Source organism: Hyla sarda, chromosome 4, assembly GCF_029499605.1.
Source record: "Hyla sarda isolate aHylSar1 chromosome 4, aHylSar1.hap1, whole genome shotgun sequence".
In the NCBI taxonomy this organism is placed as follows: Eukaryota; Metazoa; Chordata; class Amphibia; order Anura; family Hylidae; genus Hyla; species Hyla sarda.
The window spans coordinates 178,307,893-178,324,543 of NC_079192.1; the positions used below are offsets into that span (position 1 = coordinate 178,307,893).

The window sequence follows — 16,651 nt, forward strand, 5'->3', positions numbered from 1 at the left end:
GCAAAACAATAACTCCCAGTATTGCCGGACAGCTATTGACTGTCAAGGCATGTTGGGAGTTTTGCAACAGCTGGAGGCACCCTGTTGGTAATCACTGGTGTAGAATACCCCTATATCCACCCCTGTGCAAATCCCTAATTTAGTCCTCAAATACGCATGGCGCTTTCTCACTCCAGAGCCCTGTCGTATTTCAAGGCAACAGTTTAGGGCCACATATGGGGTATCGCCGTACTCGGGAGAAATTGCCTAAGAAATTTTGGGGGCTTTTTCTCCTTTTACCCCTTATGAAAAGGTAAAGTTGGGGTCTACACCAGCATGTTATTGTAAAAAAAAAAAAAAAAAAGATTTTTTTTTACAGTAACTTGCTGGTGTTGCCCAATACTTTTTATTTTCACAAAAGGTAAAAGGAAACAAAGACCCCCAGTACTCCTGAGTACAGAAATACCCCATATGTGGACGTAAAATGCTCTGCGGGCACACAACAAAGCTCAGGTGTGAGAGCGCCATGTACACTTGAGGTGATTTGCACAGGGGCGGCTGATCGTTACAGCGGTTCTGACATAAGCGCAAAAAAAAAAAAAACACCCACATGTGACCACATTTTGGAAACTACGCCCCTTAAGGAACGTAACAAGTGGTAAAGTTCACTAAAATGCTGGAACGTAACAAGTGGTAAAGTTCACTAAAATGCTGATTTTATCCCAAATTTTTCATTTTCACAAGGGGAAATAGGAAAAAAGCCCCTCAAAATTTGTAACCCCATTTCTTCTGAGTAAGAACATACCCCATATGTGGATATAAAGTGCTCTGCAGGCGCACTAAATTGCTCAGAAGAGAAGGAGCGCCATTGGGCTTTTGGAGAGAGAATTAAAAGAAAACTGTCAGCAAAGTCATTGGCACTAACCAGTGGTACTGGCTGGTAGTGTAGGTGACACTGATTAAAGCGATGCCTACCATGCCCGGATCCGTTGTGGCATTCCTCCGTTATCTTCCTAATTGCGATTATACAAATGACCAGTCAGTGGCACAGGCGGAGTTACGATAGCAAGCTCAAGGACTGTGACGTCTCAGCACTCGGCCTGCTCATACATATTCATACAATCCCCTCCGCTTCCCGGCTCTTTATTTACTCCTACTGGGCATATGCTGATAAGGGCCGCGGCCATCTTGGATCATCAGCAAAGTTTCATGACGTATAAACACATTCAGGCATGTGATGGAATACTTCAAAAATAAAAACATAGTACATGAGGCCCCATGATTAATGAGCTATTAAGGGTTAGTCACTGTATTAAGCAATATGATGTTTAAGATTATTTCTTTACTTCTTCTGCACATTCATAGGGCCCTATGGATGTGCAGCATTACTGCAAGTAACCATGCTTCTTCAAAAGCCATTATCTGAGTCCCGCAATATTACTAGCTTGGTTTTATAGTAAATTATGTACTCAACCTTTTGCTTTTCAGCTGTTGCAAAACTACAACTCTCAGGTTGCTCTGACATCTTCCATGGCATGTTGGGAGTTGTAGTTATGCACCAAAGGTTGGGAACCACAGGCCTGTAGTGATAATATGACCTGTGTGTGCAATAATGATGCTGCCAGAAACTATTATTGAAAATTGTTTAACCAGTAAAGGGAAATCTTACTGTTGGGAACTACTAGTCACAAGAAAACTAAAGAGAGCTTTATGAATGTGTATAGGATGCTCTCCCATGGAACATAGTAACTGATAATATAAAAAGCTATGACCTAAATAGGTTGGTGTGTTTGTCAGTACAGGCAGCAGGTGCCAAGTTGCTCCTGTGGATAGTTTATCTTTTGACGTCAGTGTTTGAAATCTGATCTCCGACCCCTTCGTAGCAGCTTTCAGATCCCTTCTTTACCCCTTCTATCCCGCAGCAGCACGATTGCATCACTGCATTCTTCAAAGATCCATTTCATTGTCTTCATCCATATAATCTTTGCTAAGCAGCTATTATCTTACAGGGAAGTATCAGAATTATGTTTATACATTTAAAAACAAGTTTCAGTCATGTACTAATGTTTTCTGGTTGGTGAATGAGACGATGATAATCTTCTAAAGATTTTATTTTCTCTTTATGTGTGAAGTATGGTCCCCTTACAAATGCCTGTTCATTGATGTCACAGTCTTCACACTACTGAACGGTCTCTAGTTTTTACACAAAATGTGATGTTTGGCCAAATGAACCCAAACTGAATTCTTACTGTATTTATCTAAGTTATCTAACACCCCCTGCATCATCCATGTGGGAAAGAAAATGCCCCCTGCCCCATCGTTCCTATAATCTGCAGTCAGTCTCTCATATTACTGTTGAGGAATTTTAATCTAATCCAAAACCGCTTTCAGACAAAATAGCATCTCTGTTGGGTTCAAGTCAGGACTTCTAGGCCAATCACAAACTTGAATTCTTTATCCTCTCAAATGTCAAATTGATTTTATGTTTTAGAACATTGGAGGAAAGTTATCAAGGTTGTGCACCTTTTTTGTTACTATTTTAGTGTACAATTTTGTGCAACTCAACATAAATGTGTGACTTTTTGGAAGTACAAAGCCAATGACTCTTTTGAAATGCCCCTGAAGGATAAGCCACGTTTTGTCAGGCGTAGCAGCTGAAGACAAACCAATGAATTATGACAAAATGATTTAGACTTAACATTTTGCACAAATAGACGCACAAATAGACTGGTAAATATAGCAAGTCAGCCTTGAGAAATCACGATTATTGTTTTTGCGCAGTTGTGAGGATACACCCAATTTATCAAAGTCAGTGCAGCAATTTAACTAATAAGATGTACAATTTAAATATACAACAGGAAACTTGTACAAATACACCAAATGCCAATAACACTATCTTGATGAATCATATTCCAGCTATTTAATGTCATCTTATGAGTGGATGACTGGACATTTTCCTGAACAACTGTCTGGTATATTGAGTTCTGTGATATTTTGAGTGATTTTTGTAGTGTAGGGACTCGCAAGAGACTGAGGACCCTTGACGTGGGTTGCGAGCTTGCGTATTTTGGCCAAAATATCAACTAATACCTCATGTTTATCATGGAGTAGATATATATTTTGTGATGTGGTTGTGCCTTGTGATGCTGGGGGAGCCCAGGGTGTCAGTATGTTGTGGGGTGCACGTAGAAGATGCTGGGCAGCCCACCTGATCAAATAGTATGGGTGTCACTAATAGATTGTATTCCAGTATGGTGCACTACATGTTATCATGGTACTGGCACCCTGTATATTGCCTTATCAGTGTGCACCTATAATACAGAGCAGCTACCCCCTCATCAGTATATTGCACCTGTATGACCTCCCCATATATAGCATTGTGGCTGCATCATAGTGAAGATAGGTGTCTATCCTGCCCTTGTACCAGTAACCAGTAAGTGTGGCCTCTTTTCTGTGATTTTTTTCCCAATTTTCTGTGATTTTTAACTACTATAGCAGCCATTTTTAGCCCTTCTACTCCTTTATAAATCCGTCATCCTCTTAGCCAGACTTTCTCGGTCCCTTTTTTATTGCAGTTTATTCTTTGCAGTTTATCTCCATTTACAACCTTTAGCTCTGACACTGTTGTTCAGTATATTCCCAGAACTTAAAGGCAAGGCTCACACTACCAGAATACAGACTCTATCAGTTTGACTTACCATGCTCATTGTGGAGACTTAAAGGGGTACTCCGGTGGAAAACAATTTTTTTCTAATCAACTGGTGGCAGAAAATTAAACAGATTTGTAAATTACTTTGATTTAAAAATCTTAATCCTTCCAGTAGTTATCAGATGCTGGATGCTCCAGAGGAAGTTGAGTTGTTCTTTTCAGCCGGACCAGAGTGCTCTCTGCTGACACCTCTGTCCATGTCAGGAACTGTCCAGAGCAGGAGAGGTTTGCTATGGGGATTTAATCCTACTATGGACAGTTCCTGACATGGACAAAGGTGTCAGCAGGAATCAACTTACAACTATAACTATACAACTTCCTCTGTAATATACAGCAGCTGATAAGTACTGGAAAGATTAAGATTTTTAAATAGAAGTAATTAACACATCTGTTTAAAGTTTTTGGTACCAGTTGATAAAAAAAAAAAAAAAATGTTTTCCACCAGAGTACCCTTTTAAGCAATTACGAAAACTCAAAAATGTGTGTGTATTACATCCCAGTCTAAGAATAAAAAATTATTTTCTAACTTTATGTGATCTCTTTGGACCTGCTAACAAACAAACAAATAAATAAATAATAAAACACTACAATAAGCCCAAACCACAGTGTCTAGCTATGCCCCCATTTATTCAAAACTATATATCCCCTATATAAAATATATTTTATAATGACCACAATGAAAAGGATAAAACAATTAAAAACCTATTTTACAATAATATAAAAAAGAACTTGAAAAACAGATACAGTTCAATTAAATGAGTTGTGAGATTAAAGGGATTTTTCAGTCAACAGAATTTTTCATATCTCCATTGGACTGGTGATAAATGTTAAATGGCCACTCTCATTAAAAATAATGTTTTGCTATTGCACTCCTTATGGTAAATAAAAAATCTCATTAATGTACTTTGTTTAAAAAAAATAAAGTTTTATATGTTTTATTTGTGTTTAAAAAGCTGCCACTAGGTGTCTCCCTACTTGTCCAGAGCACATTTTCACCCATCTTTTGCATAGACTTTGGACTCCTGCTGGCCTGGCAGAAGTCTAAAACCAGGAAATGCTAAGGGGGGGGGGGGGGGGGCGGTGCAGCCTTATCCAATCATAGCTCATCACACACACTGAACTGCTCTTGGCTGTGTGTAGCAGAGTGAAGAAGAAAGTTCTCCCCTGTATGGCTTCAGATGATGTCACGCCTGCTGGGGAACGCCCCTTCCCAGTCTGGGAATCTGACTGAGCAGAAAATACAGAGCAATATCAAGGTAGAAAACGAAAAAAATAATAAAAATAAAGGCCAGGGGTGGTTTATCATGATGGGGGCAGTGTACTGGGAGCATTATAAAATTTAACAAGATCATGAGAGGTACTTGTGATGTCCCAGTATGGGATATAGCTTCTGGCTCAGCCATTACAATCTCTCTCTTACACCATCACTCCTGCTGAGGAACAGTAAAGACCAGACGTCTCAGAGCTAGTGTCCAGCACATCCGGAGGCCTCAAGCCTACCTACATGCCAGTAAGTCAAGTCTTCTATGTATGCTGTCACTACCTACAGTCAAGTCTATTATAGTTAGCTGTCCTAAAGTCTGTTAAAGTCACTACAAGTCCCAGAAAGCTGTGAGGTCCTTCTGTGTTTTGGCCACCTCTCTGAGATCCTGGCCTGGCTGTAAAGACTATTTCCATATGTCTACCTCAGTAAAGCTACCGTTAACCCTAACCTTGTCTTGGACTATTATTGCCCTGCCTAACATTGGGATAGCGTTATTACCATTCGGGTGGTTACCGGGAAACCACGCCCTGGTGTAACAAACATTTAGGGGTTAATAACACCTTGCCCCTGGGCTACAACATCTGTTCCATACAATTCACCTTCGCACCCCGGCTATAAATAGTTTGAATGAAATGGTAGGTCAAGAATGCACCCTGCCAGAGCCCAGCCAAACTCTTTTTTAACTATAGTCTCAAGGGCGGGGGGGGGGGGGGGGGGGGGGGGTTATGGCTTAGAGGTTGGACTCCCACCTATTTAGGATGCAAACTAATAAAAAAAACACATTTTAAATTATTGGGTAGTAGATTGAGGTGCAACATCTGAATGTTGGTTGGATTGTTGAGGAAAGATGGGAAAAAGCACAGGTATAACTTCAATATCCTGGTCCACAACCTGTAGCAGGGCCACTACCTGTAAAGCCCCTAGGAGAGGGATGTAAGTTCAGCAGGAAGACTCTGTGGACACAGCATAAATGCTCTTTGAATGGGCTACAAAGAAAGTGTTTAGTATTTGTGCCAGAATGATAATCTATGAAAACCGATCCAACATAATACATTGCTATTCTTTTTCCGTTTTTTTTCTTTTTTTCTTTCAGTCTTACACCTTCCTTCATGTCTCAGGTCTATTCACTAGTGTATGCTGGATTGTACTACCCTCTACACTTGAGTTCTTCGGGCTTTTTTTTTTTACAGCAAACTAAAAAAGCAGCGGTTTTAACAAACCCTTTTTCCATCATGTTGTAGACTATACGCCGAAGTTGAGAATTTCTTATTTACCATCAATGGAAAAAAATGGCTTAACCAAGAAATCATTCTTTTTTTTAAATTAAATAAATATCAGAAAAAATAACATATGACTCAAGTATTTTCTTACCTGTTACCATACAGATAAACTTAGCATCTGATCCTTCTGACACAGCCCTGGGTTTTAATGTTGTCTCAAAACATGGCTGTGTCTCTTCAGTCAGCTGGGATATTATATTGCAGAATGTAGTCCTGGTAATAAAAATATGCAGGTCTCAAAAACCAATGTTTAATATTACTGCAGGAATTAAACACATAAACAGAGCTGTCTATACTAACTGCAGTATGGGGCGCTGCCTCCTCTGGTGGTGGGGGCACAAAAACTTGCCACTGCTGTCCATGCCAGCTGCCCATCCTTGAGATAAAGGAAGTAGGCAGGCCACTGAACAGTGTGGAATCCCCAGAACTGAAGAGGAGCAATGAGGGTAGATGAATGCAGGGATCTGGTCTGGGGTATGATTAGTTTTTTACGCTCTTGCACTGTAAGTAAAGTTCCCTATAAATTAACCTGCAGATAATAAGATAAATTATTACTGTCATGTGTCAAAATGTTGCTGTAGAGGCCTAGCCTAAAACGGGGGTAAACAAGAATTCACATTATAATAATTTGGACAAAACTCTGATAGACTGACTATACCCCTTGTTTTATCAGACTTTAATATTCATGGACTATTCATAGGATAGACCATCAATATCAGATTGGTATGGAGCCGACTCTCAACCATCCTGCTGACCAGCTAACTGAGGGTTCCAATTTATTTTTTAACAGGCAGAGCTCTTTACTTATAGTAGTGGCTGGCTATGCCTGGTATTGCTGCTCATTGCAGCTCCGTCCTATTTAGGGTAGGGTCACACATGTTGTATTTTGCTGCATATTTTCTGCAGATGATTTTGCTACCCATTGACTTCAATAGGTAGGAAAATAGGCAGCAGCAAATATGCAGTATAATAGGCAGCAAAATAAGGCATGTGTGATCCTACCCTTAGGGTACGTTCACATGGACGGATCCGCAGTGTATTTTACGTTGTGGATCTGCCGATGATGGACCCCTACATTGTGCCTCCATCTGTGTCTGCTCATAGCGGCAATCTGCCGCTACGAGCAGACATGCTGCGATGTGTGAGTTGCCGCGCACATACGCAGTATACTCGCACACATGGCGACTGCTCTCGGCCTAGCTCCGGGAACAGGGGTAGCGGCCGCGAGGTGTGCGAGTATATTGCGCATGAGCGCGGTGACTCGCACATTGCAGCGTGTCTGCTCGTAGCGGCGGATTGCCGCTATGAGCAGGCACAGATAGAGGCCCAATGTAGGGGTCCATTGTTGGCTGATCCACAGGGTAAAATACACTGTAGATCCGTCCGCGTGAACCTATCCTTAAGGGGAATCTATCATCAGTATAACCTGCACTAACCTGTTGTACAAGTTTGTAGTGCAGGTGATACTGATGACAACAGTAGTTACCGGTCCCGACTCCCCATGCACGGTGATGTACGATCAGCATCTTCTTAGTAACGCCTACTCTGGCTGGACATCACCATGCATGGGAAAATTGGAAAAGCCCCCCAAGCGTACTATATGCATGAACCGAAAAACCTGGTATTGCGGTGGAACGAGGCACGGAGCAGGGACAGGTGAGTATCATTGTCATCAGTGTCACCTGCACTACAAGCTTGCACAAGAAGTTAGTGTCGGTTACACTGATGACAGATTCCCTTGAAACAATTTAGATTAACCTGCTATACCAGGCACATCCCCCACTAGAATATGAAGATGTTCATGCTAAATTATGAATGAGAACTCAGTGTTGGACTACTATGGTCCCTTCAGTCAGCTTATAGGTGGATTTGTTGGGATTCAGACCACAACCAATCTAATATTGATGGGACATTTTGCGGCTAGGTCATGCATATAGTAGTCCTGAAAAACTCCTTTAATAAAAATGTTTTGGCCTGTTACATATGAAGTTAACCCATGTTCTATTAGTAACCTCTCTTTAGCCAGAAAAGGAACTTAGCAATTGTTATGCCTTATAAAAACCAAGCAAAGCCATGTGCATGATGCTTCAGTTTAAAAGCATATGTATAAGATGATGATGATGATATAAACACTTTAGTAGTAATTCATGCTGCACAGCTAGCCAACATCCATTAAACCTTGAGGACTCATTCACATGGTAATAAAGTGTGCACAGGCCCTGTATGGCTGCATGCATAGAAACTCCATGAAGCTCTAAGGCCGGGTTCACCCTACGGAATCTCTGGCCGCACTAGGACTGCGCAGACTGCATTGTCGTCTATGCAATGCAGTCCACACTGTCCTAGCACCGCCCACGGATCTCCGGCAAAAATAATGTCTGGAGAATCTGTACGGCCTTACCATAAAGAAAAGCTGCTATACAGCCTTTGATAAAGGATGCCATGGTTCAGATTCTCATAGAATCTTGGAGGCACATAAAGATAAAGACTGAGCCCTTAGAATACTATGGCTAAAGTACTGTATTATGGATGCAAATGAGCCCAAAGTCTCTATTAAAATATGTTCTTGCATAATATGTGTTACAGCTAGTGAATGAGGCTACATCTCTTTAACTTACCACCTGGTTTGCAGGTACGTTAACTATAATATTTGACATAAAATATTTCCTATTATATGGAGCCTAACCATAGTAGTCCTGAATGGATTGGAAAGTTCAGAAGAGTTTGTCATCTGATACCATAAGACACATCAGAGTTTACTGACGGCACTGTGAACATGACTTAACCTTGTTTCTCAGTATCTTAAACTATAGAAATATTCTAAAATATATGTTGTTTATTTAGGGTAGGGTTACACATGCCGTATTAGCTGCTGGGTATTTTCCTACCCACTGAAGTCAATGGGGAGTAAAATATGCAGTTGATTTTTCTACCAATTGACTTCAATGGGTAGGAAAATACGCAGCAGCAAATACGTAGCTAAATACCGCACATGTAACCCTACCCTAAAATGTTTTTTAGAAAATTGCCTGTAAGCTGAAAGTGACACAAAATAAAAAAAAAACAGTCATCTGTAAATCTCCCACAACTCCTCCACCACTGCAATGTTCTCCACGTGTCTGCACTGATCACGTACATCATTTGCGTTACACTGCAGCCAATTACTGGCCTCAGCGGTCATGTGCCGTACTTGCCAGCACTGATTGCTGAGGCCTGTGATTGGCTGTAGTGTTATGTGGATGATGTATGTCACATCAGAGTACGTGGCAGTGGCGATTTAGTGGCAGGGTATATTACGGTTGTTTAAGCTCAGAGGCAAATTTCTAGGAGTTCTGGAAAACTGCAAAAAATGCAAAGTTCATTAACTCTTTTCTATATATAGCTTACAAAAAAAATATTTTGGAAGAACAATACCTTGGAGGTGTGTATTGAGAATACCGACTGACACTCGATCGGCTGCAGCAAGCGAAAACGGGCACATTGAGGAGACATTTAATCAGAGAAGCATTAGTGGATAAATATATGATAGAAAAAAAAAGCCATTTAGTAAATTAGCATCGCCTGGTTCTCTAGCACCAATGACAGAATGTAAAGTACATTGTAGACATGGCATCATATGAAACTGCATCAGTTCTAAATGAAATACTCCATGAGGTTTGCACAATATGTCATCATATTCCTTTGATGGATCTACATGGTAAGGTAGATATTGTTCCACAAATAGCTTTTTTTTATGGCCAAAATAATGGCTATGTTTTTCCCATTGGGTTCTGTTGAATCCAATAAGAAAACAGCTCTTTGTTGTAACATAGTCCAATTTTACTGCTGAAATTATTATGGCTGCAAAATTAAGTGTTGGCTCCTTTAACATTGAGTTTTATGCCAAAAGTGTGCCTTACTTCAGCACAAAATTTAGGAGTTCTTTTTGGTGTGTAAACGGCCCAATATGCTTCCCAACTGAAAAGAGCAAAAGCTAGAGCCCCAAAAATTATAAAATACATCCCAAAATATGACCGCAACTCATGGCCTGAAAAGTGCCCCAAAAACAAAAACATCTGATAAAATGTCTAAACGTTTCAGATATTTTTTGCTTGAAAAGCTTGGCTCTGGAAGGAAAAACTCTGGAAAGCATTTATTCTTTTTCATAGAGCTGGGAATCAATTGTGAACTTTAGTAAAAGCTGGATGTGTGCTCCTACTGGCAAGCTTATTTATTGGATTAATCTTCACCTCTAGTGTAACCTTTCAAAGAAAGTATTTTTATTAGGTCTTCTTTTTCTGCAATGGACCTTCAGCTGAACATAGACTAGGTTCACACTGCATTTTGTGTTTATATTCATAAGTTTCTATTAGATCATTTTTTGTTTGCTGTATAGAAAACATTGTAATATGTGCTATTGTATGGTATTTGCCCTGGATGAGATAGCACCATAGAAAACTGAAAGGACGAACTGTACATGCTCAACTAGTCAGGTGAAGAACTAATGGCGGACATGCCCTGTAACATCAAGTGGTTATTTATGGGTGATTATTAGTAAATGTTACATAAAAAAATGCTTGAAAAGGATTATTATTTTAGCATATAAAAGCCATCAAAGAGATCTTGAATATACCCCTTTAATATTTGCAATTCACAAGGGTTTTTTCTGTTTGCTATTAGCCATAACACATGGTAACAGGTGAGAGTTGCTTCTGTGCTTTTTTAAACAGGTCTTGTAAAACATTTCTGCTGCACTGACAACTGGGTTTTTAATGGCTGTAGAACATACATAATCATATCTGGCTGCAGCATGATCTTAGTCCCAGCTGACGCACAGGCTGAGAAAAATTCCAGTAAGTTAGGATGGGACTAGCCTGTCCTATAAGACTGCAGAATGAAAACAGAGAGGAGGGGGTTACAGAGCAGTCTGCAGTAATTGGATGAAGAAACCTAGCACTGCACAGCAGACTCAGGGAGGAAGATTAATCCTGCAGAGTGAGGGACACGCCCCCTCCAAAGCACAGAATGACAAACCAAGTGAGCAACAGATACAAAAGATATTTATGAGAGAGATATAGGTGCTAGACACTCAAGAAATATATGTACATGATCAGGATTAGGTACTGAGCAACATAGAAAATGCTTTGTTCTGGGATATGACAGATACTCTATAAAGTTCCCAGTCATCTGATCATTCAGTAACAAAAAACAGATAGTCAACCAAATAGTAAAACTGTGTCAGGAACTGTAGAATGCAGTAAAAACACAGTTGAAATAAGGGCACCTGAAGTTACAAGATGATGTATATTTTTTGAAGAGGACCTGTGGCCAATTTAAAAAATAAATAAATGAGTTATTTACATCAGTTTGTAGCCCCTGGTGGCCTGGTTATAACAGTGTTTTTATTTTATGTGATAACAGTGTTTTATTTTATTTGGCTGCAAATCTGCACATTTCCACTAATAACTAATGGGGTGGTAACTTTCTTTCCAATAGAGGTGTGAATATTAAACTCAGGGGGTTATCGCTCAGTTAGTTATTGGGGAAATAGTACAGATTTTCAGCCCCAACAGTAAAATCCCTATATCTCAGGAACTGGACAGGGAGAGGCATAAAACACAATCAGGGCACCAGAGGCTACAAACTGATTTAAATACTGATTTAAATCCACCTGGCTACATGTGCTCCTTACATTATTCTTTGGAATTACTTGTTTTGAATTTTTATTTCAATATTACCTTACTAGTGGTGGTAGTCTTGCACAATGAACACACTATTTTACTTTTCATTAAAGTGTTACTGTCATTAGAAACAACTTTTTTTATTCATTTAATACTTCCTTACAAACTAAGCATGTTCCTAATATACTTCATTAATACATTGTATTACTAAATATGTGAAAAAATGGTAGAAAAAAATAAACAGCCACTAGGGGTCTCTGTCCCTTTTATTTTGCAAAGAAACCCTGGTATCTTAGTTCTTTTGGTCCTGACAAGATATTTGGACACAGAGGTGTGGTTCTCTCCCTGCTCTGTCTCAGTACAGTATATAATCCAGCCTTTACCAGTGTGAGTTGAACCCCTGTGAGATCCAGACAGGTTGCCGCCTTTTCAGAAGAGGCACATTTCCATGCACACTGACAAGCAAAACAAGGTGCTAATTTATTATTATTTATTTCTTGTTTAATTGCACCATATAGGTTCCACATGGCTGCTTCAGGGCTGAAGAATATACTTTAGGTACAAAGCTTTGCAAATGTAAAAATGTTTGTGCAGATCTCATGGCAAGGGAGAATGAGGGGGAAGGAAAGAAGCTAATCAAGAAACACCCCCAGAAACCAGGTCTGCAAGCAAAGTGAGCTATGTAATTCATAGATCGAAAGGTATTTTACATATAAAAACATGCCTAATATTATGGATATAGGTCTTAGGGAACATTATTACACTGACATTTTTTTAAATTTACTTACTTATGACAGTAACGTTTTAACAAAATTATAGTTTTTGGTTAATATTCTTTTAATAAGCTAAGGTAATATGAACCTATTTCTTGGAGAAAACAGTTAAAGGGGTACTCCGGTGAAAACCTTTTTTCTTTTAAATCAACTGGTGGCAGAAAGTTAAACATATTTGTAAATTATGAAGTAAAGAGGAGTAGTAGAAAAAGTCGGCAGACTCACCAAAGACTTCTTTTCCAGGGTAATTTCTTTATTTCATACTCACATATAAAAGGTGGATACAAAAGGTGGGAGAGGGATCACAGTGGGGGGTATTCACTGTCTGGCGACAGACTCTGTTTCGCTCGGTGCTCGAGCTTCTTCTGGCCTGAACAACTAGGAATAGTAGGCTGGTTCTTATACAGGTGGGTTCACAGGTCTAATTTCTTAGCACCTCCCAACTGTAGTGACGTCTGGTGTGAAGGCGTTAGCTTAAAAACAAGCATAGATTACGCCTTCCGTATACCTTCTGTCATAAGAAAACAGCTTATTATGATAAAAATAAGAAGAGTGATTTTAAAAACAAGGGGCGTAATCCACTTTGTCATTCAAGCCTAAAGGGCCTGTTGCTGCGGTATGGATAATCCAATATGTTTCTCACTGCAACAGGAGGCGGTTGAGATCAATACCTGGTCTGTATTTAACTCTCTCCACTCCGGAAAAAGTAAGTACTTCTGGTTTTCCCCCGTGGGCTTCCACTACATGGGATATTAGGCGGGGTGCCCCTTTAAGTGTGCGCAGTGAGTACATATGCTCACGTATTCTTGCGCATAACTGACGTATAGTTTTTCCAATGTAGTAGAAGCCACACGGGCAGTAAATAACATATACTACATATTTGGTACGGCATGTTATTAAATCTGTAACAGTGTGAGTTATTGAGCCCATTCGCATCGTTTTCAATTGTGCATTAAATTTGCAAAAATTACAGAACTTACAGGCATAATTCCCTTTTGGTATAGAACTTTCTAACCATGTTACCTCTTTTTTAGGCAATGTTTTTCGACTTTTTGACAGAATATCACCTATTGACTTGTTTTTTCTGTATGAAATAAGTGGTTTGCGGCTGGCTACCTCTTTTATGTCGGGATCACCCTCTATAAAGTGCCAGTTCCTTCTAACTGCTTGTTCAATTATATGGTTTATAGGTGAATTCTGGAACGTAAAAGAAAATCGTTTTTTAGTTGGTTCTGATTTTTTACACTTTTTGCCCACTAACAGATTTTTTCTATCCAAGTTGTCTGCTCGCTCTTTTCCATCTTTTATCAGCTTACTAGGGTAGGAGCGTTCTAACAAGCGTTTAGTTAGATCCTCTGCTTGTGTGTTATAAGACTCATCAGATTCATTGTTTCTCCGTAATCTTACGAACTGACCGTATGGGACACCCTTCTTCACTGAACTAGGATGAGAACTATTATAGTGAAGAAGGGTGTTTTTAGATACGGATTTTCTGTATCCTTCACTTGTAAGTCTGTTGCCTGTTACTAGTAGTCTCAGGTCCAAAAATTCAAGTGAGGTACCTCCATAATGTGAGGTGAATGACATATTCACTGTATTAGTTAAATTAAGGTAGGTGACGAAATCATTGAACTGAGATTCTGAGCCTGACCATGCTATGAGAATATCATCTACATAACGCATGTATAATTTCACTTGTGAGAAGTATGGGTTCTGGGATGAAAAAATAATTTGGCTTTCTAAGACTGCTAGGAACAAATTTGCGTATGTACAGGACACCGGGGTACCCATCGGGGTCCCGGTGTCCTGTCTATACCACTGGTCAGCAAATTGAAATGTACTGTTACTTAACAAAAAAGTAAGTGCCTCCTCTATAAATAAGATGAATTCTGCAGACTTATTAGACCATTTAAGGAATTCTTTTACAGCCCCTATACCAGCTTCGTGAGGAATTCTGGTATAGAGGCTGACCACGTCAATGGAGCAAAGGTTCCAGTCTGATTCCCAATTCATTGTTTGGATTGTTTGTAATAAGTGTAAAGTGTCTTTAATGTAGGCTGGTATAGAGGGGAGTAGAGGGGAGAGTAACCATTCTAAATAGTGAGACAAGTATTCGGTAGTAGACCCCACTCCCGAGACGATGGGACGTCCCGGGGGTGGGGTCTGTGCTTTGTGTATTTTGGGAAGGTGGTACCATGTTGCGAAAGGCACAAGAAGGCACAAGAAGCCGAAAGGCAATTACGTGATAGGTCCACATACACTCCCCTTAAAACTGATCCGACTCCTATAATTCTTAAAGGTCTAACTACAGTCCTACATAAGTTTGTTGAACAAGGAATGCTGTCCAAAAAGAACGCGGAACGCCTCATACCAGAGGCACTCAAACCCGCAACATGGTACCACCTTCCCAAAATACACAAAGCACAGACCCCACCCCCGGGACGTCCCATCGTCTCGGGAGTGGGGTCTACTACCGAATACTTGTCTCACTATTTAGAATGGTTACTCTCCCCTCTACTCCCCTCTATACCAGCCTACATTAAAGACACTTTACACTTATTACAAACAATCCAAACAATGAATTGGGAATCAGACTGGAACCTTTGCTCCATTGACGTGGTCAGCCTCTATACCAGAATTCCTCACGAAGCTGGTATAGGGGCTGTAAAAGAATTCCTTAAATGGTCTAATAAGTCTGCAGAATTCATCTTATTTATAGAGGAGGCACTTACTTTTTTGTTAAGTAACAGTACATTTCAATTTGCTGACCAGTGGTATAGACAGGACACCGGGACCCCGATGGGTACCCCGGTGTCCTGTACATACGCAAATTTGTTCCTAGCAGTCTTAGAAAGCCAAATTATTTTTTCATCCCAGAACCCATACATCTCACAAGTGAAATTATACATGCGTTATGTAGATGATATTCTCATAGCATGGTCAGGCTCAGAATCTCAGTTCAATGATTTCGTCACCTACCTTAATTTAACTAATACAGTGAATATGTCATTCACCTCACATTATGGAGGTACCTCACTTGAATTTTTGGACCTGAGACTACTAGTAACAGGCAACAGACTTACAAGTGAAGGATACAGAAAATCCGTATCTAAAAACACCCTTCTTCACTATAATAGTTCTCATCCTAGCTCAGTGAAGAAGGGTGTCCCATACGGTCAGTTCGTAAGATTACGGAGAAACAATGAATCTGATGAGTCTTATAACACACAAGCAGAGGATCTAACTAAACGCTTGTTAGAACGCTCCTACCCTAGTAAGCTGATAAAAGATGGAAAAGAGCGAGCAGACAACTTGGATAGAAAAAATCTGTTAGTGGGCAAAAAGTGTAAAAAATCAGAACCAACTAAAAAACGATTTTCTTTTACGTTCCAGAATTCACCTATAAACCATATAATTGAACAAGCGGTTAGAAGGAACTGGCACTTTATAGAGGGTGATCCCGACATAAAAGAGGTAGCCAGCCGCAAACCACTTATTTCATACAGAAAAAACAAGTCAATAGGTGATATTCTGTCAAAAAGTCGAAAAACATTGCCTAAAAAAGAGGTAACATGGTTAGAAAGTTCTATACCAAAAGGGAATTATGCCTGTAAGTCCTGTAATTTTTGCAAATTTAATGCACAATTGAAAACGATGCGAATGGGCTCAATAACTCACACTGTTACAGATTTAATAACATGCCGTACCAAATATGTAGTATATGTTATTTACTGCCCGTGTGGCTTCTACTACATTGGAAAAACTATACGTCAGTTATGCGCAAGAATACGTGAGCATATGTACTCACTGCGCACACTTAAAGGGGCACCCCGCCTAATATCCCATGTAGTGGAAGCCCACGGGGGAAAACCAGAAGTACTTACTTTTTCCGGAGTGGAGAGAGTTAAATACAGACCAGGTATTGATCTCAACCGCCTCCTGTTGCAGCGAGAAACATATTGGATTATCCATACCGCAGCAACAGG

The 16,651-nt window shown here is 39.9% G+C and overlaps 1 protein-coding gene across 7 annotated transcripts in view; it reads right to left on the reverse strand.

Moving 5' to 3' along the window:
* ALPK3 (alpha kinase 3) overlaps positions 1–16,651 on the reverse strand; it is a 132,182-nt gene that overhangs the window by 80,479 nt on the left and 35,052 nt on the right. For 6 of the 7 annotated variants that reach the window (XM_056572907.1, XM_056572908.1, XM_056572909.1 and 3 more), the window contains exons 3-4: positions 9,647–9,688; positions 6,324–6,445 (exon numbers count right to left, since the gene is read on the reverse strand). In XM_056572907.1, coding sequence (XP_056428882.1) covers positions 6,324–6,445; positions 9,647–9,688 — 164 coding nt within the window. Of the gene's footprint in view, positions 1–6,323; positions 6,446–9,646; positions 9,689–16,651 lie in introns of those variants that run through there. The other variant, XM_056572914.1, reaches the window with a different exon arrangement.